This window comes from Bufo gargarizans, chromosome 3 (assembly GCF_014858855.1).
Source record: "Bufo gargarizans isolate SCDJY-AF-19 chromosome 3, ASM1485885v1, whole genome shotgun sequence".
Lineage (NCBI taxonomy): Eukaryota > Metazoa > Chordata > Amphibia > Anura > Bufonidae > Bufo > Bufo gargarizans.
The window spans coordinates 478,291,988-478,312,693 of record NC_058082.1 but is presented as its reverse complement, the minus strand read 5'-3'; the positions used below and the strand labels follow the sequence as shown (position 1 = coordinate 478,312,693).

The following is a 20,706-nucleotide window of genomic DNA, read 5'->3' as shown; positions in this document are numbered from 1 at the left end:
CCTAGAATGCTTCATTGACTTCTAAGGGAGTTAGAAGAAGAACAACAGAGAATGTGTGCATGATGGGAGTTGTAGTTTCACAGCAGCTGGAGTGCCGAAGGTTGCTGATCCCTGGACTAATGAAAATCTAACCTATCAAAAAAGTTACTGGAAATGTATTAAAATTATCAATAAGCTTTTTTAGTTAACTAACGGGTGATTTTTATGGCACAAATACCATAAAAAATTCATCAGATCAGTCCCCCAATCTTCATCAGACCTCAGATCAGACTCCCAATCTGTAAAGGAACCCCAAGCTTTTAGACCCCTTCGTGCACTCACCGCTCCCTGGTCTTCTGTTGGTCCTGCACCACATTGTGACCTCGCATCGCACAGCGTCAGGTCGTAAGGCACTATGTCATGATGCTATACTCAGTCAGGGCACAGCGGACACATGGAAGAAGACCAGGGTGTGGTGAGTACAGCAAGCTCTGGCAGCGCAACACCCATTGATCCCCACACCTCCTGCATAGTAATGAGCGCTTCCATAATGGAAGCGCTCATTAGTAGGTACATACTTTATTAGACGCCCTACCATTCTTTCCCTCCACTTTTGGGAGAAAAATGTTTATCTTGTAAAGCGAAAAATGCGGTAATAATTTTTTTTCCCTACCTAGCGTGTACTTTTTATTGTAGGTCACTGGTGAACAATGTAAAAAATTGTGGAGAAAACATGACAAATTTGTTTTCTTGGTGTGCCCCTCCAATATTAAATTAATAAAAATTAAACACTAACATATAGGCACCACAAAATGGTACATATGCATGTGGCGACTTCAGAATGTCCTGTAAAAAAGCAAAAAATAAATAAATTTTTTTGCATTAAAGGGGTTATCTAATGACTCCCCCTTCTGCCGGTACCCCTCAGATAAGGTACATAGGTTATACCTACCCTGCTCTCCTAAACCAGCGTTGCTCCTGATGCCCGCACAGCTGACACTGCATCTCCTTGTCACGTGGATGAAAACATATGGGGGAACAGCCAATAGCAGGCTGCGATGGAACGAGCCTCCCTAGTATCGCAGGTGATGCTAGGAAGGCTCGTCTCCGTCACTGCCTGCTATTGGCTGCCGCACCCCCACCCCGGGTGGCCGGATGTTTTGGTCATCACGCCGGCCGTGTGGGCATCAGCAGCGATGCAGGTGCCGTGGAGCAGGGTAAGAATAAGGGTCCATTCACAAGTCCGTAGAATGGGTCTGCAAATTGCGGAATGGGTGCGGACCCATTCATTCTCTATGGGGCAGAAACGGATGCGGACATCACACAATGTGCTGTCCGCATCCGCATTTCCGGAGCGCGCCCCCCGATCTTCCAGTCCGCGGCTTTTGAAAAAAATTGAATATGTCCTATTCTTGTCCGCAATTGCGGACATGAATAGGCAGTTCTATGGGGGTGCCGGCCGCGTGTATTGCGGATCTGCAATACACTACGAACGTGTGATTGGACCCTAACTTATTTGAGGGGTCCAGGCATTAAAAAAATAAAATAAACGTATTCTTTCTGGAATAGCAAAATAAACATTTGTTATAGTAGTGAAGGGATTACAATGTGTGACCAAGAAATAAAATCTGCAAAGACATTTATAGGCGCAGCCGCACGTTTCCTGTCACTTTATCACTGGGTCAGGAGACGTGGCAGCCGGTGTGGCCAGCATCGAATATCTAATACTACAGGAAAAGACTTGTGCGCTCAATCACTGAACTTCTCCTCTACCTTTCCATATTCATGTCTAGATGATGAATCTTCTGGACTGTATGGTTTTCTGCACGTGATTGTTCACTCTGCCAAAGGCTTCAACCACTCTGCCAGTAAGTACTTTAGTCCAAGTGCGTGAGGTCATTTATTTATATGGGTTCTGTGCGAGGTTTCCTTAGACTAAAGCTGAGGTCATTTGGAATATGTGTTCTTGTAGTAAATCACGGTCTCTGCAGCCTTTAGGCCTCATGCCTTCACAACAGGTAACTGTGCTGTCTTATTTAAAGGGACACTTACATCAGAAAGGGGTATTTTGTTTTAAATATTCATATTAAACTTTTTTTAGTTTATTATTTCAACAGTACTACAATGAAATACAAAGCACAAATGATAAGATCTCTTGTATAGATAGGTGATCCATGGTCAGTTTACTGCTGCTCTGAGGGGATGGTGTTATCTGCAGGATCGTCTTCATGATAATAGTAGGCGTAGAATTAGATGACGGTATGACAGCTCTATTGTTCTCTTGAAAGATTCCCACAGAGGAGCAGTGCAGTAATTGGTGTAATATGTGATGCTCTAATGCAGGGATGGCCAACCTGCGGCTCTCCAGCTGTTGTAAAACTACAATTGCCACTGTGCCCTGCTGTAGGCTGATAGTTGTAGACAGTCTGGACATGCTGGGAGTTGTAGTTTTGAACGGCTAGAGAGAGACAGTTTGGCCCACTCTCTCTCTGGTCGGAGTGATGGTCTGACTGAAAGAGTTAGGCCTGTATTACACATTGGCCAGATCATCGCCTTAGTATGAACGCTCATTAGCGATGGTTCCCCTCCTGGTAAATTCCCCCCAGTGACTGCTCATCCAGTTGCCTGTTGCTGCCAAGCCTCATTTTTCAAAAATGAGCACAAGGTTCTTAGTATACATCTCGATCAAGCTGCGTGAGCCCACTTTCACTTCAGAGCGACCCTTTTTCAGGTGGTCCCGACTCCCTACTCTGCAGCTTGGTACAGCGACTACTCCAACAGAGCACCACCAGGGGGCGAACCAGTAGTCGGACAGAACCCGCGTTGCCACGCTGAGCCCCCTGGACTGTTGGCCACAAGCACCACATCACAGCAACAGCAAATGGCGCACATCCCTGCCCACAAATGGACGGATGAAAGACCCACATCTGTGCACGGACTGAGAGCAATGTCAATAGAAATCTTTTTTTGGCATCTCCTGTTAATTAAAATCCCATGGACCAAATGGATTTAGTGCCGGTGCCAAGGCACTTTTTTTAATGCAGTAGGGACCCGCATAAAAGAGGTCGCTGTGGTTTAGCAGGTTGGGCTGATATTATACATAACTTTTAGGAGTTTTTACTCACAGTAGACATTTTACAAGTGTCCTATGATATGCACACGGCCATATCAGATTTTTGTTCCACAAAAAAAAAAAAAGATCCTTAAAACGCATATAGCTTCCCTGTGCATTCTGGGGTATATTTTTTTCTCATGCCTATCAATTGAAAGGGCTATTCTCATCTGTAATACTGGAGCAGAGTAGGACCAGAAGTGCGATTCTCTGATTGGGCACACCCACCTCCAGACTGAAAAAACATACGGTCGTGTGCAGAAGGCCTTATCCATGCATTTCTAGAAGGAATACCAGAGGAGCAACATGATGCAGAGACCCAAGTGTTCCAAAAGATTCTCCAGAATTGTTATTTCATGGATATCACAAGTAGTTGCTACAACAGACATGTCAGGAGAGCTGATACCCCCCTTTAGCTGGTATGCTTGGCAGCACTAGGTAAGATGGATGTCTCGTACAGCTCAAATACCGTATTCCCATTAATAACATTCCCAGTGCTGACCACATGGGACAGCCCCGGCGCAGCAGCGGACCTAAGCACGTCACATACGTGCAGCTGTATAGCACAGGTGCACATTCTCCATAGTGGGGTGCTGCGCCCTCGTGGTGTGCAGTGTTCTGTATACTGAATTGTGTGATTACTCCTCAAGCTCCGCAATCCGCCTGCATCGCTGGGATGGCATGTATTATTAGAAAGACGGGTTAATTCCCTGTAATGTGCTGTGGGGGCGTCCCCTCAAGTCATTAGCTTCTTTGTATTAATTACTGCTGCCTGGGAACATGGGGCAGAGGGGAGGTATTGTTTAGCACAATGCAAAGTCACTGATGAATTATGAGCCTTATTTCTTTTTGCTACCTTCACTTTCTACATTGTGCTCATTTTCAGAGCACACTTAACCCTGTAACCGCTGCATCGTTCTGAGCCATTTGAAGAACAGTTTAGCAGTTTTTGCTATAATCAGGCTCCAAATAATAATTCCACTGTTTGACAGTAACAGTAAGGCTAGGTCTACACGACGACATTTGTTGCGCGACATTTTGATGCACCAATGTCGCGCGACAATTTTTATAATGGCAGTCTATGGTGTCGCACTGCAACATGCGACATGCTGCGACTGCGACTCGACAGTCACAGAAAATCCATTCAAGATGGATTTTTCTGCGACTGTCGCGTCGCAGTCGCAACATGTCGCATGTTGCAGTGCGACACCATAGACTGCCATTATAAAAATTGTCGCGCAACATTAGTGCAACAAAATGTCGCGCGACAACTGTTGCGCCCTATCTGTCGCGCGACAAATGTCGTTGTGTAGACCTAGCCTAAGAATCTGTCACAAGATTTCACTAAACAAACAGCACACATAAGGCTGCTTTCACACTAGCGTTCGTCGGTCCGCTCGTGAGCTCCGTTTGAAGGGGCTCACGAGCGGACCCGAACGCAGCCGTCCAGCCCTGATGCAGTCTGAATGGAGCGGATCCGCTCAGACTGCATCAGTCTGGCGGCGTTCAGCCTCCGCTCCGCTCGCCTCCGCACGGTCAGGCGGACAGCTGAACGCTGCTTGCAGCGTTCGGGTGTCCGCCTGGCCGTGCGGAGGCGTACGGATCCGTCCAGACTTACAATGTAAGTCAATGGGGACGGATCCGTTTGAAGATGCCACAATATGGCTCAATCTTCAAGCGGATCCGTCCCCCATTGACTTTACATTGAAAGTCTGGACGGATCCGTACGAGGCTATTTTCACACTTAGCTTTTATATGCTAAAATAATGCAGACGGATCCGTTCTGAACGGAGCCTCCGTCTGCATTATTATGATCGGATCCGTTCAGAACGGATCCGATCGAACGCTAGTGTGAAAGTAGCCTTAATCGGTACATCTTACACTTGATGAGGCCGGTGGACTTACTTTGAAAGTCCATGTCAGAATGGATGCGTAAGATCCGTTGTGAACGGCTTTTTGCCTGATAATAAAATGAGCATTTTATGAGTCCACCCTCTGTCAAAGATTATACAGCGACTCTGACGTGAATTTTCAAAGTAAGTACACCAGCCTCATCAGGTCTAAAAAAGCAATAATAATTTATTAACAATAATGCATGCAGTTTTTTTTTTGGGGTGAAATCTGATGACAGATCCTTTTTAGATTACATTTTCTTGCGTATTTGAAGATTTCTATTCTTTGATGTCCTTAAAGAAGTTGTCTCAACTCCCTAGGATATGCCCCCAGTGTCTTATAGTTGTGGGTCCCATCTTTGAGACCTGCACCTATCTTTAGAATGGAGAATGCAAAATGAAGGATGGCGCACATGCGCAGCCGCCCTCCATTCATTCTAATGGGAGCGCCACTCTATTTTCAGCAGTCCCATTGAAATGAATGGAAAGCACGCCTCGCAAGCGCGGCCACCGCTCTATTCACTTCTATGGGGCTGACGGAAATAGCCAAGCCAGCGCTCGTCCATCTTTAGCGCTCCCACAGGAAAAATAACCATTTACTCAACTCGAGTGCCGTGGTTTAATATATTATATACTGTTCTAAAGATAGGTGCAGGTCCCAGAGGTGGGACCCGCACCTATCATCATTGGGGGAATATCCTGGCGATATGCCCCCAATGTCTGAGGTGAGACAACCCCTTTAAAGAGGACCTTTCACCAGGAAAAAGTATCTAAACTGACTATACCGACGTGTAGAGCAGCGCCCAGGGATCCCCCTGCACTTACTGTTATCCCCGGGCGCCGCTCCGTTCTCCGGTTATAGCCTCCGGTATGTTCCTAGTTAGGCTCCACCCAGGGGAACCTGCTGGCGTCTCTTTCTCCTATGCTGTAGCGCTGGCCAATCGCAGCGCTCAGCTCATAGCCTGGCTTGATCTAGGTGGGATGCGTTTTTTTTTTTTTTTTTTTAAATACTTTTCTAGACTCAGAGTTTCTGAGTCTTTTTGTGCCCAGCAGTCCCCAGTATACTCACTAGATCTCCTGTAATCATATAACCATTGACATGATCACTGGGGCAGAGATATGTGCAGTCAAGCCTGCTTACAGAATTCTGCATAGGTATCAGGCATGGTTTGTTCATCCCTAATTAAAGCAAGGGTTAATTTAGCATTCCACGGCTAAACATGTGAAGCTAGAAGTGCTCTGTATAGATTATAAATTGGAATACTGCCGAAACGTAACGCAGCGAAGTATGGCATATTTTTCCTTGCACGTATACGGGATATCTGGCAAGAGACTTCTTACTAGATTTGCCACTGAACTCCCATGTTGTAAAATAGCTTTTGATCTAAAGCAGCTAAATGGGGCTGACATGTTAAGCTCGGGCTCCTTTCATGTGCAGGCTAACGGGATCCTGCAAGTGTGACAGGGTCACGCTTAATATTTATCAGGTCTTCCAGTGATGAATCGCATGCAGAAGTTCAGTCGAATGGGCCTGAATCTCATTTGGTTTAGTTGCCCTGAATTCATTGCCAGGCTATTTATGAGGGAGAACCTTTGATGTATAATACAAGGCTTCACCTCACAACTTCATCGCAATACCCAAAGGCAAGCTAACTTGACATCCCCTTGAACTCACGTGATATGCTGTGCAATTTTATCTTTCACAATTTTTTTTCCGGAATTTAAAGGGGGTATTGCTGATACAAGTTATCTCCTTATACATTGGATAGGGTATAGTTATTAGATTGTCGGAGGTCCAACCACTAGGACCCCCAACAGTCACGTGAATTGGGACCAGTGTTCTTTGTTTGAATGGAGCTCTGGTTGAGCATGCACACCTCCACTCTGCTATCTCAGGCAGTCTCATGGGGATGAATGGAGTGTCAATGTGCATGCCCAACCTGCCAGTCCATTCAGATGGAGGTCCATGTAAAAGGTAGGGGTCTCAGTAGTCGGACCCCCACTGATCTTTTTATTTGATAGGGGATAACTTATTCTAACTGGAATACCCCTATAATTATGAAAGATAAAAATGAGATGCCTTAGTTGATACCTTTTAATTGGTAACTGAAAATATGATGACAAGAGTGCAAGCTTTTGAGAATACTCAGGTCTCTTCTTCAGGCATGTTATAACACAGTATCAGCAGCAGTATTTCATTATGTCTGTCAGTGTCTATGTAGAAGCAGAGCTCTGTGTGTTTGTTCTTTTAACACTAAACTTTATTACCAATATGACAACATCACCTAGAGACAGGCAGCCGTTTTACACCACCACCTAGAGGCAGGCAGCCGTTTTACACCATCACCTAGAGACAGGCAGCCGTTTTACACCACCACCTAGAGGCAGGCGGCCGCACAATACACACAGTAATGTAGTTACTGTAATAGCCTGATATAAGAAAGATATATATGCAGAATTTTAAATGCATGTATATTAGAAAATTGTATGATTTCCTCTTATATATGGACTACCCCTTTATTTATTGGCTGCTGTATTGCTAGTAATAGTTTAAATTGGATCTATTTGCTATTTGGATGTTTTTAACATATTTAAATAAAAGTGATATTTAACAGGACAGGTAATACTTACTATTTTGGGTATGCCGACATGTGGCGAGTGTGGATTGTATATTTCATTGCTGAAATCCATAGCATCAGTTGAAGTGCTGCAAATGTAAAATACATAGAATGTCAAATTTTGTGTGGCTTTCGGTGAGGACCACTGCATGCCTACTGTAAATACTGCATATTTTCCACACACAGTTTTGCTGTGAAAAATCCATAGCATTTATGGTATGTGTGATTTCTGGGCTTATATAAATCCCTGCAAAGCAACCTAAAACAGCATATGTGAACGACATCTGGTGCCGCTTATAAATGTAGATTTTCATTCACGTCAGAATTGTGTTGAATGACCCTCATTTGCTGTCTTGTTAGATCTGTACTGCACACTAGAAGTGGACTCATTTGGCTATTTTGTCAGCAAAGCTAAAACCAGAGTGTTTCGGGACACTACAGAACCGGATTGGAATGAGGTGAGTAGTGAAAAACCATTTATATCCTTACACGCTACTGGTCATGCAGAAAACCGAACTGGTCCACGTTAAAGGGGTTGTCTCATGCCGGGATGCAGTCTGCTAGAGCTGTCTCTTCTAACTCAAGGGAATCCCTATGGCCCCTTTCAGACGAGCGAGTCCCACACTCTGGACTCGCAGCGTGAGTATGCTGCAGCTCCTGTCCTGACCTCCCTGCACTGACTGGGTCGCACAGCATTATATTGATTTATGATGCAATGTAACCCTTACAGTTCTGGATTGATGTATTGGATAACACGGACAGCTTTAGGTCAGTGTTATATAACCCTTAGAGGTCTAGAATCTATTGGATAACTCTGACATAATGCTGCTAGTGTCATCCAATACATTCCAGAACTGTAAAGGTTACATAGCATCATAAATCAATATAATGCTGTGCGACCCGGTCAGACGGGAGCTGCTGCGAGTCCGGAGCGTGAAACTCGCTTGTCTGAAAGGGGCCTAACAGAGGGACCCCATGTTCATGTCCTTGAATAGGACATATAGATGGGGTTTTCTTTGTGAGATAGACTTTTTAAAGGCCATTTTCCATTCACATTGCTTGTTTATATAGTATTCTGTTTCATTAGGGTGGTATCCTTTTTGAAAGATGTTGCATTCTGTGGCGGCCATTGTAATACAAGCATGGCCCATGTCCACCAGCAATGGAAGATGCTGGTTTCCCTTGGCAAATTCATCTGTTTGTCCTGATTCCTAGTCCTGGCCCCCATAGTCAATCAGCTCCACCACCTTGGGGCTGCATTGCACCTCTAATGGACCCATTCATTTAAGTAGGATTATTCTGATGGCAAATCATTTGGGCATCAGCTAGCTGCAGGTTTCTGCTGTGAATTTTTGGAGCCGAGAAGCTTAGGGCCACATTTATTAAGACCAGAGTTTTAGACGCCGATCTTAATAAAGCCCCATAGCTGGCAGAGAATTTGCCGCAATTATGAAGAGGCGCCGGCCTCTCCATTACTTCGGCAAATCCAGCGCTAGTTCTAAATGTAAGACTGCTTCCAAGCTTTCTTATATTTAGACAATTTTCTACGAAGGCAAAGAAAATAGTAAATGAGACTGGCCTGCCAGCCCGTCTCCTTCCCCATTTACGTCATGCCCACAATTTTAGACCTAGCATGAGCGGGGGGGGAGTTGCAGATAGCGGTGCAGCTAACCGTTGCGCCGTCATCTGCAACTGAAATATGCCTAACTTAGGCGTATTTCAGATTAGTAAATGACCACCCCCCCCCCCCCCCCCCCCCTTAGTCTGTTACCCTAATCTACCTGGTACCTGATTTACCATTTAATACAGCAAAGGATTCTAGCATAAGAGCAGTGTGACAGTAATGTTCATTCGACGGATTCCAAGTTTGTGACTTGAGAAAAGAAGGGTGACATTCTGTAATTGTAAGAGCTGGCATAACGGCCTTAGTAGATGTCCACAGTTTTTCCCAGAAACTTGTATAAATGAGAAATTGCGGAACAAAATTAAAAAAATTGGACAGAAGAGGACAACTTATTACCTCCTTTCCTCACCTGTCCTTGCATAATAAACATTTTAAAGAGGTATTCCAATCTGGGACATAGAAATCCAACAGGTGTATGTTCCACATGTGGGACTTGCTCATAAATCAAGGACAGGGCCCTGAAGTGAATGGGGAATAAGCCGCAAATGTGGGGCCACTCCTCCATTCACCACGGTGGGACTTACGAGCCGAGCTCCCTGTTAGCTCTAGTTGAGCTTTCTGAACAAAAATGACTGAGTACAATTTTATTAACAATTTTTATTTGGGGCTATTGCTATCTAAGATCTTAGTGCAATGTATTCATAAAGGCTTACATCGTGGAATTACTTGTGTTGTGCATCATGACAAAAGTTGTATGCTTTCTCCACCCCGGCAGGAATTTGAAATTGAGCTGGAGGGTTCTCAGTACCTGCGGATCTTGTGCTATGAAAAGTGCTATGACAAAAGCAAACTCAACAAAGACAACAACGAGATTGTGGACAAGATCATGGGCAAGGGACAGATCCAGGTACAAACTATGCCGCAGTTAAATTATCTCTCGATAAGAATGTTTACACACTGACAAAAACTTAAAGGGGTATTCTGCTTAGAACAAGTTACTCCTTATTCCACATATCACAAGGACGGAGGTATGTTGTCCCCTGTTTGAATGAAGCGATGGTGGAGGATGCACAACACCACGCCAATCAAAGTCTGTTAGACTGCCGGAGACAGCCAAGCGATGTACTCTTATCTCCAGCAGTCCCATAGAGATGAATGGAGCGGTAGTGCGCATGCTCAATCTCGTGATTGGTGGGAGTCCCAGCAGTTGGGGACTGCTTGTTCTAACTGGACTACCCCTTTAAATTCTTCTATCTGGCTTGGGATTTGGGTGAGTGGTAGAGTCTTGCCAGCAGTGCTGTGTTCCAATGTGCTTCCTTTGGCATTCGATATTTTGGCTTGGCCGTCTTGGGTTTACCTAAAGACTCTTGGAATTTGTATATCAGCCAGTGTTTTTTTTTTAAATTTATTTTTACTACTTTGAAATATAAAAAAAATCCATTCATGGGTAGACCCTGTCATGTAGGTAAAGATTTGGTCAGATCTGTGCTGATAAATCCAGCAACACATTCAAAAAGTACTTGGGCTACTTTCACACTGGTGTTTTGGTTTCCGTTTGCGAGATCCGTTCAGGGCTCTCACAAGCGGTCCAAAGCGGATCAGTTTTGCCCCAATGCATCCTGAATGGAAAAGGATCCGCTCGGAATCAATCAGTTTGCCTCCGTTCCATCTCCATTCCGCTCTGGAGTCCGTCTGATGAAACTGAGCCAAACGGATCCGTCCTGGCACACAATGTAAGTCAATGGGGACTGATCCGTTTTCTCTGACACAATAGAAAACGGATCCGTCCTCCGTTGACTTTTAATGGTGTTCAAGACGGATCCGTCTTGGCTATGTTAAAGATAATACAAACGGATACGTTCTGAACGGATGCAGACGGTTGTATTCTCTGAACGGATTCCTCTGTGCAGATCCATGACTGATCCGCACCAAACGCGAGTGTGAAAGTAGTCTCATCTGTTCTTCATTGCCGTTTGATCCAGAGGGTTGTTTGGTTTCATCCTGAAAGTAGTTGTCCCAAAATGAAACATTAAATTTCTGTGTGAGATTGGGCAAAACAGAAACATTTGTTATTTGGAATTATTTTTTTAAATGCTCCCGTGTCTAGATATTCTGGTGTTCCTCCTTGAGGGCTCTCTGATACTGTGTCCCCAGTGCTGGTGGTCACACATACTCAGTCCCACCCCCCAATGGAGTGATTTCTGATATTGTGCAACCCAGACAGCAAAAATCGGCATACCAGCGGAGGCGTCCTCTATCCAGCTCATTACAGGGACCTTCCGAGAGGGACTCAAAAGAATCCCAGGCGGCGCCATAACAAGCATGTAACTGTAATATCTGCTCGGCAGAGCGTCTAAAGGATTGCAATTAAAAAAAAATGTTGTTTTGTTGGATGTAACACAGAAATGTAATATTTCATCATCCTACCACCCCTTCAAGCTTCCTTTTGACAGACCAGACAAAGTCGGAGTGGATTATCTGCTGTATTTTTCCTTATTTATTTCTAGCTTTAATGTATGTTTAAATACGGCATATTTATTCTGCAATCTGACGCTGCCTCCTGAATCATTCCAGCCTGTAGAGGTAGCGCTAAAGAATATATATTTACAGGAAGTACCTGCATTTTTCAAAAAATTCCTTGAAAAAAAACTGAACAGATTAAGGGCTCATGCACACACACATGTAATTTGTGGTCCGCAAAACACGGATCCGAAAAAATACGGATGTCATATGGACTTCATCCATATTTTTTGCAGATCCATTGTAACTGCCTAACCTTCTCCACAAAACGGACAAGAACAGGACATGTTTTATCTTTTTTGTGTAACGGACATACGGAAACTGAATGCACACGGGGTCATTTGCATTTTTTTGCTGACCCATTGAAGTGAATGCTTCCGCATACGGGCTGCACACAAAAAAACGGAATGGACACAAAAAATATATGTTTGTGTGCATGAGACATTGAGGTTTTAGGTCGTGGCTTGGGAGGGGGGAGGGGAGCTCATTTTGTGATTTCTCTTGTAAACATTACGTCCTGCTATGAGCTTGATGTCTGTGTAATTATTGGCATTCTGGGTATGTTGCAGTGTATCACAATGCTATGTTCATGTAATGCATAAAACGTGCAATAATTGTCATGTTTCTCATTACTATTCAACTCCGGGGGGTGTTATGCGCTCCTTGCCTTCTGCTGGGACTCTTTGGGGAGAAGGCAGGAATGCATCTCAGTTAATTTCTTCCTTCCCTCGCAGGAGATCTTGTCAGTCCGCAGAACCCTTTTCCGAGGCCCCTTGATATCCCATATAATTACCTTTTCCCCTTGAACTGGGGTCATGCCGGAGAGAGGCAGTGTTCAGAGGGATGACTGGCTTTATTTTTACTAATAAAGCATAGGTTAATACTTTCTCCTGTCCCTCTCCCAGTATGGGGCTGGCACTGCGTGGCACATTATATGGACTTTTGCTTAAATCATTTTTCGTGAAGCTTGAGTCGACCTCTACTAGTGATGTAATGAACGTTTCGCCCCAACGACCTGGAAACGCCGTATATATATATAATTCTGCTGTGACAATAGTGGCATCGCTTCCTCTAGGAGAAATCTCCCCTCGCCAGCAAATCCTGGATAGAAACCAGTTTCTTCTTGCTCTATGGTTGTCATTTGTTTTCTTAACGATAAGCCTTTAGAGCCTTATATCTCCTTGTGTTTTATCTCCCACACTGAAGACAACACTGAAACATGTTCCATTTCATCTTTTATCATCATATATCAGAAATTAGAGAGAGTCCTTTGCCGACTGTGAGAAAATGTCCAGGATGTGGCATGTCTTCTCATCACCAGTGTAATGATCTGATTGGTGACGTCACTGGTTCATAGTAAATGCATGGATGTCTGGACGTCTACCGGTGTAACTAGTGGGGTGGTCACAGCAAGGCCCTGGGGAACCCAAAAGTTCCCTACAAGGAGACCAGTGCTATAAATGACCTGTTATCCAAGTGCTTAGCTTTAGGCCAGGTCCACGACCTGTGTATTATGGGATCATTATGCATCTGTGAACCAGTCTGACCGTGGGTTTGTTAACCCAAACTCACAGCATCACAAATAAATCCCTTTATGATGCTTTGATTTGACATCACGTTTAAAAAGTAAAATAAAAATAAAATCCTGCAGTTGTCACACTGGTCACTAAGGCCAAAAAAAGGCTCAATTTCTTGGTCTATACAGATCAATCTGCTTATCATTACAGTCAGGATTAGAATGACACATAAACACTATATACATAGATAATACAGGATCCATCATTCACAATATCCATGATCTGTCATATCACAGGTGACAGGACATGCCTAGAAAACTCTCACTAAAGGGCTCATGCACACGAGTATTTTGCGTTCAGTATACTGGCCGTTTTTTTAGTTCAGTATGCGGTACATATACTGAACCATTCATTTCAATGGTTCAGCAAAAAAAAAATGAAGTGTCTCCGTGTGCATTCCGTTTCAGTATTTCCGTACCGTGAAGAGATAGAACATGTCCTATTCTTGTCCGCAAATCACGGTGCTTGGCTCCATTCAAGTCAATGGGTTTGCAAAAAAAAAAAAATGGAACACATACAGAAATGCATCCGTATGTCTTCCGTTCCGTTTTTGCGGAACCATCTATTGAAAATGTTATGCCCAGCCCAATTTTTTCTATGTAATTACTGTATATGGCATATGGAAAAACGGAAAGGAACTGGAAACACAACACGGAACAACGGATCAGTAAAAAAACGGACCGCAAAACACTGAAAAAGCCATACCTGTCGTGTGCATGAGCCCTAAGAAGTCTAGGAGGTCTCCTCCTGTCCATTGTGTCTATGGACCATGGGGCTGCCGTAAAGCATCTCTCTAAATGCTGTTAAGAACAGCTTGGGTAAGATGGCAGCCCCCATAATCATTATGTTCAGGAAATTGAAAATAAATAAATAAATAAATCTGCAATCAGAAAATAAAGGAAGGTTAGAAGAAAAGATGTGTTGCTATCTGGTTTTTTGATCACACATTTCTTTAAGGTTCCTAAAATCGCAGTCAGGCTGGGATACTTGTCCGAATGTGTAGTGTGTTGTGACTGCAAGAGGGTTAAGGTCCTTTTTTTTGTTAATGCTATTTTGGGTTTTTAGAAGTTTCCCAGGCCATGCCATGTCCCACGTTCCCCAAATAGCTTCCTGAACACATCTTATGTGTACTTTGGTAGAACGCATCTTGGTGGAGTTGGGTCTGCTGGTCACGTATCGCACATTTCTACAAAGCAGCAGTAATATGTTGCATAACGCAGCACAGTCGATGATTGCTGCATTCATCTGCTGCTTACATACCAATTCTGTAGTATATACTTATTGGACTAACTGGTTTTTTAAGCATTCCCATCATACACAGACGCTGGTTATCATGTACAAATACAGCTGCGTGGTGTGGAGTAAGTCAGGTGAAAGTACCGGAGCGTTGCCTGCTGATTGACCATTGGCTTTCCCCACAAATCTGCCCGTAGTGTATTAGGACATGGCCACATATGCAGGTTTTTGTTTGCCGTTTTTGAAACCACCAACAGAAAATATGTCATCTGTTCTTAAAGGTATGTTCACATGGCATGCAAAATACAGCTGAAAAGCTGCTGCAGATTTTACCACTAATCCGCGGTAAAATCCACATGAATTACAAATGGATTTTGATGCAGAACTGTTTACGGATTGGCTGTAACTTTAAGCCTCTGCACTCCGTTTGACATACGTTAGAAAAAGGAGTGCGGTAAAAAAAGAAAACATTTTCTTTTTTGTACAATGGAACTCTATGGTGAACGGATGCCACTGTATGGCATCAGTCTGAGGCACCCGTTTAACGTATGCGTTTTTTTTGTATACATTAAATGAATGGAAAAAAAACGTGATGTGAACCCAGCCTAACGAAGCTACAACCAGCCCCCTACCTCTCATGGATCCAGAGATCTCCCCATTCATTACTCTGCTAGATTTATACCAGGCTGGCAGCTTAGGGGACATTTCATGTCTGCTGCAGCTCAGTTGAAAGATGAAACTGAGCATGTGCGGCCATCTCAGCGAGGTGGACAGAGATAGAACCAACAGCAGGTGGCGCTATACATATAGATTTTACTGAATAACTCAGTGGCTAAACAATTTTTTTTAATTTCATGCAATTACAAAAGTATTCAGCTCCAGGTGCTGGTTTGGAGGCTGCACTATAGGTTTCGTGGTTTGCGCTCTACACTGCAGGTCAGTTTACGGTGCAGCGCGTTTGAAAATTCTTAATCTCATCCACTTTGCTGGTACTGTACAATTCTTGACATCAAAAGTGGCATAAAAAAACCTGCACATGTTATACTCTCATATTCTATAGACACAAGCTTGGCTAATATGATAGCGAAAACACGAGTATGGCAGCGTGTCCTGGAGGAGACGGAACGTCTTCCCTGACTGTAAAGCCCGTGGATATTCCTGGCATGTGCGTTGTGTTAGCTCCATTGATGTAAAGACTTTTCATGTCTTGACATTGTTATAGACCAGGAGCTGTGGACCTCTCCGGCTTTGATTGACTTGCGGATCATTAATTGGACAGATATTCTCTGCAGTAACTCGACGGTGTCCTATGTGATTGCTCATGTGGGAAGGTAGAATCACAATGCTGTTTTCCATTCATACTCTTCCTTCTGCTTCTCATATCAGTCCCTTCCCCGCTGGGTCATTATCTTCTATGAAAAATCCTTATTTAATTAATCACATGACTGGCTTGTGCAGATTAATGCACCAGGCCTGCCATAATGACAGCGATGGTCGTCATCTGCGTTTAATGAATAATCATAGTATTAAAAATGCAATCCAGGCCTTCTTTAGGTTATACTGTAGAAATGTTTCCAGTCCCATCAGCCTTATGGGAGATGAGACGTTTGATTGCTCCCCAGTTCTGTTAGAGAAGTGGGGTAATTGTCCAGTAGGAAGTGCTCAGCGTCAGTGTAGTCATCTACCGTAGATCCAGGAGGAATAACGGAGGTATGGCACCATCAGACTATACATGTTAGATTACTGTTGGCTGAACTCGCCATTTTATAGAATTTTTTTTTCAGGACTTGACAATGACCTGATGTGTATAGGGGCCTCCCAAATCTCTCCCAATGGGAATATCAGGGACAGAATGATTGGGCAGTTGAATTTCAACATGCCTGGTCGCTCTGTTGTCAGTGGAGAAAAGCCTCTGCCAAAGGTGTTTGGCTGCATGTCGCTCCCCTTCCCCTATTCAGCACACATGCAGGAATGGCAGAAGCAAGTATTTATGTGGTGGTCTCAAGGGTTAGCTGTCGTTCGGCAAGTATGTATGGTCAGCTTGAGAAAAGGTTCTGCAGCCTCATTATTTCATGACGAAAGCATGTATTTACTAAGCAGACATGTCAGTGGAACTGTTAAAACGGTTGTGCCAACGATCACTGGGACCCCACCGACCTGACAAAGGGGATGCCTTGTTCCGGTCCTGATGGAGCGGCAGGCCAAGCACGCGAGCCTACCCCTCCTTTCATTCTCTATGGGACTGCTTCAAATAGACAACTGCTTTACTCTGTTCCTTCAGTGTTTCTCTACCCCAGTCCCCACAAGTTCCCAGCATGTTGTGTTTTCAGGATATCCTTAGTATTAATTTATAATTCTAATGCCAATGCATCGCGACTTACCACTGGAATTTATTCTGTTGCATGGTCTCAAATCATGACGGGCAGGTAGGCCCTAAGAACTGGAGCTGAGAAACTCTGCCACAGAGATAAGGCTAGGTCTACACGAAAACATTTGTCGTACCAATGTAGCGCAACAATTTTTATAATGATAGTCTATGGTGCTGCACTGCGACATACCGCGACGCAACAGTCTCAAAAAGTCCATTCGAAATGGATTTTTCTGCAACTGTCGCGTCACAGCATGTCGCAGTGCGACACCATAGACTATCATTATAAAAATTGTCGTGCGACATGTTGCAGTGTAGTTGTGCCCTATGTGTCGCGCAACTTATTGTTGTGCGACACATGTCGTTGTGTAGACCTAGCCTATTGGAGTGGAGGGTGCATGCTTGGCCCTGATGCTCCGTCAGGACGTGAACAGGGAATCCCCATTTTTGCATCGTTTGCCTGTTGCTTATCGCATACATTTCGTACTTGACACAACCCCTAAATCTTCTCTTTAAATTGACAGAACTGAGGCATTGTAGCTACGTCACCACTGGGTACAGTGCACAGATTCTCATTAGACATGTGAAAATGTGATTATTTTTTGACTAACTTTTATTAGCTCAACCTGCTACATAATAGTATGAAAGGAAACCATACAGAGGAAAACATTTTCCTATATATAGCTTCATGTAAAAGAAAATTGTTCCATTTTGGCATCATGTATATGCGTACCGTTAGGCTAGGGCTTTATGGCATCTTCTAGCTGTGTGACCTAGTCTTTGTTCTTGTGATTGCTGCCTGACTATATCCCCCATAGGGAAACCATGAGATGGTGGTAACCTAGAATGTAGCCGGTGGGAAGCATATGATGCATATGGAATAAAGAGCCTTCAGGAAAAATGTGTTCCGAGTGTCCACATGCAGAATCTGTTTAGTCAGCGTTCTGCATGGAAGAGGTGGCAGCTGGTTTTGATCTACAGAATATAATAGATTTGTTAGTTGAGCGTCTCCTATATTGTTCATTCCTGTGCAGCCCCATCCACATAAAGGGCCCCTCACAGGTGACCTTTCTGAATGGACATTTATATTCTCCAATGAAGTAAAGTTTTATTTGCTCGATATTACAATGCATTATGTAGTTTGGATTGCTGGTAAACCTGTAAATGGTGCTTTATCTCTGTTATGAAAGAAAGTACACAAAAGCAGCACATTTGGAGAAAACGACTCACAAAATTCATAAAAATCCTTACTTTTTCCTCCAGAAATTTACATCGATAGCTTCCCCATGCATATTTGATCAATGGAGGTCCGAACTCGGGGACCCTTGTAGTGAAAGACTCTAGGCACTTGCTCACTTGAATGGGAAAAGATGCTGTTCCTATGTACACTTTAGGCCTCATGCACACAACTGTTCAGTTTTTTGCGGTCCGCAAAAACCGGAAGCCGTCCATGTGCCTTCCGCAATTTGCGGAACGGAACGGGCAGCCCATTGTAGAAATGCCTATTCTTGTCCACAAAACGGACAAGAATAGGACATGTTATATTTTTTTTGCGGTTGCGGGGTCCAAGGAACGGAGCAACGAATACGGACAACAACAACGGTCGTGTGCATGAGGCCTTACTGTGATGATCATGGGGATCCCAGAGTTTAGACACCAACCAATTAACACTGATGGTCTGTCCTAAGGTTTTGAAGTCCCAAAAGTTCTCTGGGCTTTTTCATATTGATGACCTATCCTCAGAATAGGTCATCAATATCAGATTGGCGGGGGTCCAAAACCTGGCACTCCCACCGATCAGCTGTTTGAGGAGCTCTGCTGCTGTCTGTCTATGGGAAAGGAAGAGAGAAGAGGGACTGTATGTTCGCACGCTGTCTTATCAAACCGCTGATCGGTGATGGTGCGGAACACCGCCGATCTGATATTGATGACCAATCCTGAGGACAGGTCATCAATATTAAAAAGCCTCTTTAAAGGGGTTGTCCTGCATATATATTGATGACCTATCTTCGAGTAAGTAATCAATATCATATCGGCAGGATTCTGACACCCGACCCCCCGCTGTTTGAAGAGGAGGTGGAGCTCCATGTGAGCGCTGCTTCCTCTTCATTACACTGCACGTAGTTTCCTGTGGAGCTGAGTACTTGTCAGAGAGTACTTGTCATTACACTGCACTTCCGAGACGACGTGCAGTGTAATGAAGAGGAATCAGCACTCAAACAGTGGGGGTGCCGGGTGTCAGACCCCGCCGATATGACATTGTGTGTCATTTGCACTACAGTTGAAATGTTAGCTGTAGTGTTACAGAATGTCTGTGCCTATGCATGTGTGCTGTACACAGGGGCAGACTGGCCATAGACCCTACAGGGAAATTTCCTGGTGGACCGATGTCCAGGGAGCCACTCAAGGCCTCCTCATGGCCACCAGCTGGGTACATAAAGATCTGATGATGAGGAGCATCAGATACTTATGCATCTGTAAAGTGGGAGGAGGTGCCTTCCTGAATTCGGCTGTATCACTCTCCTTAGGGCGATGACGCTGCCACCTGTGCCACAGTATGAAACTGTATTTTGTGTTGCCCTGTGGTATTTGGTTTTGTTGGGCGGTATTTTGTTCTGCACTACAGTATTTCTGGCCCTGTCTACTTCTGTTGTCCCACCTTCTGTCGCTTTGAACCCACCTACATCATGGGACCATTTAGGTTTTTTTCCAGGGCCACTTTAAGTTCCCAATTCGCCCCTGGCTGTACATCACACTTTAGGCTGGGGTTACACGTTTCTTTTGTGTTTCTTTTTAAAAGTGCATTTGAAAAAATGCCCATGCATTTTTTTTCTTTATTTTTGAAACGTGTTATATCAATGGGGGTCATATTCAAACATTTTTATGCCTCGTGACAAGGCTGTGGATTTTGGCTCCTTCAAATTTACTATCATTTAACACCTGAGAACAGACGTTAAAGCTACTCCAGTCAGGACCTGGAGTATGGTAGTTTTTATGCCATGCGCACGGACTGCCAGAAGTGTGCCTAATTTATGATGAGGCAGTGCAGAGGTGAAACAAAGACCGATGTTAACAGCAGTTTTTTTTGAAATGACCCTTAATGTGTTTCACCAGAGAAAACTGCATAGGTAATTAAGACATTGATTTTTACATGTTTACACTGGTCACAGTGTAAAAAAAAATATTTGGTTTTTTTAAATATGTGGAACAAATAAAATAAAATTGTGATGCAAAAGCTATAGGTAAACCTTGTTTTGGTATCTTTTCTGGTCCACAACTCCTTTCCTGTCTGAGTTGTAAGTGTCCTCAGCTGGACACACCTTGTAAATATTCATCACCCCCTCCTGTCTTATACAGTAGGCAGGAGAGAGAAGCTGGATGTCAGGGGCCACAGCTGTGCCTGGCACCGGATGATTAATGATTCTCCCAGTGGTGTCTCGGCCTCGTTTCATTACATACTTGTCGGGTGAGTCACGTGCTCGGTGTTACCCAGGAGGTGGCACCTCAGGAAGCTCTGCTGCTTAAGTATTTTTTATGAGCAGCTTAGACATTGTTGCTATCCCTGAGCAGAGGAAACCACAAGCCATGTCCTTACACCAGACATTGAGAAGATATCTCTTATTAGATGATACCTAGAAAATTGTTGTTCAAATATCTGCTTCCCAACCCAACAATAGTCATCTAGATCCATAAACCGTATATGCAACATCATTGTGCTATGTATGGTCTGAAACATCAGAGCAGGAATATTGCACCGAAACACACGCTTCCATTTCCAAT

At 44.0% G+C, this 20,706-nt stretch overlaps 1 protein-coding gene across 4 annotated transcripts in view; it reads left to right on the top strand.

The window, feature by feature from the left end:
• ABR (ABR activator of RhoGEF and GTPase) overlaps positions 1 to 20,706 on the top strand; it is a 353,402-nt gene that overhangs the window by 289,088 nt on the left and 43,608 nt on the right. For all 4 annotated transcript variants that reach the window (XM_044283775.1, XM_044283776.1, XM_044283778.1 and 1 more), the window contains 3 exons: positions 1,773 to 1,847; positions 7,962 to 8,059; positions 10,001 to 10,132. In XM_044283775.1, coding sequence (XP_044139710.1) covers positions 1,773 to 1,847; positions 7,962 to 8,059; positions 10,001 to 10,132 — 305 coding nt within the window. The remainder of the gene's footprint in view (positions 1 to 1,772; positions 1,848 to 7,961; positions 8,060 to 10,000; positions 10,133 to 20,706) is intronic.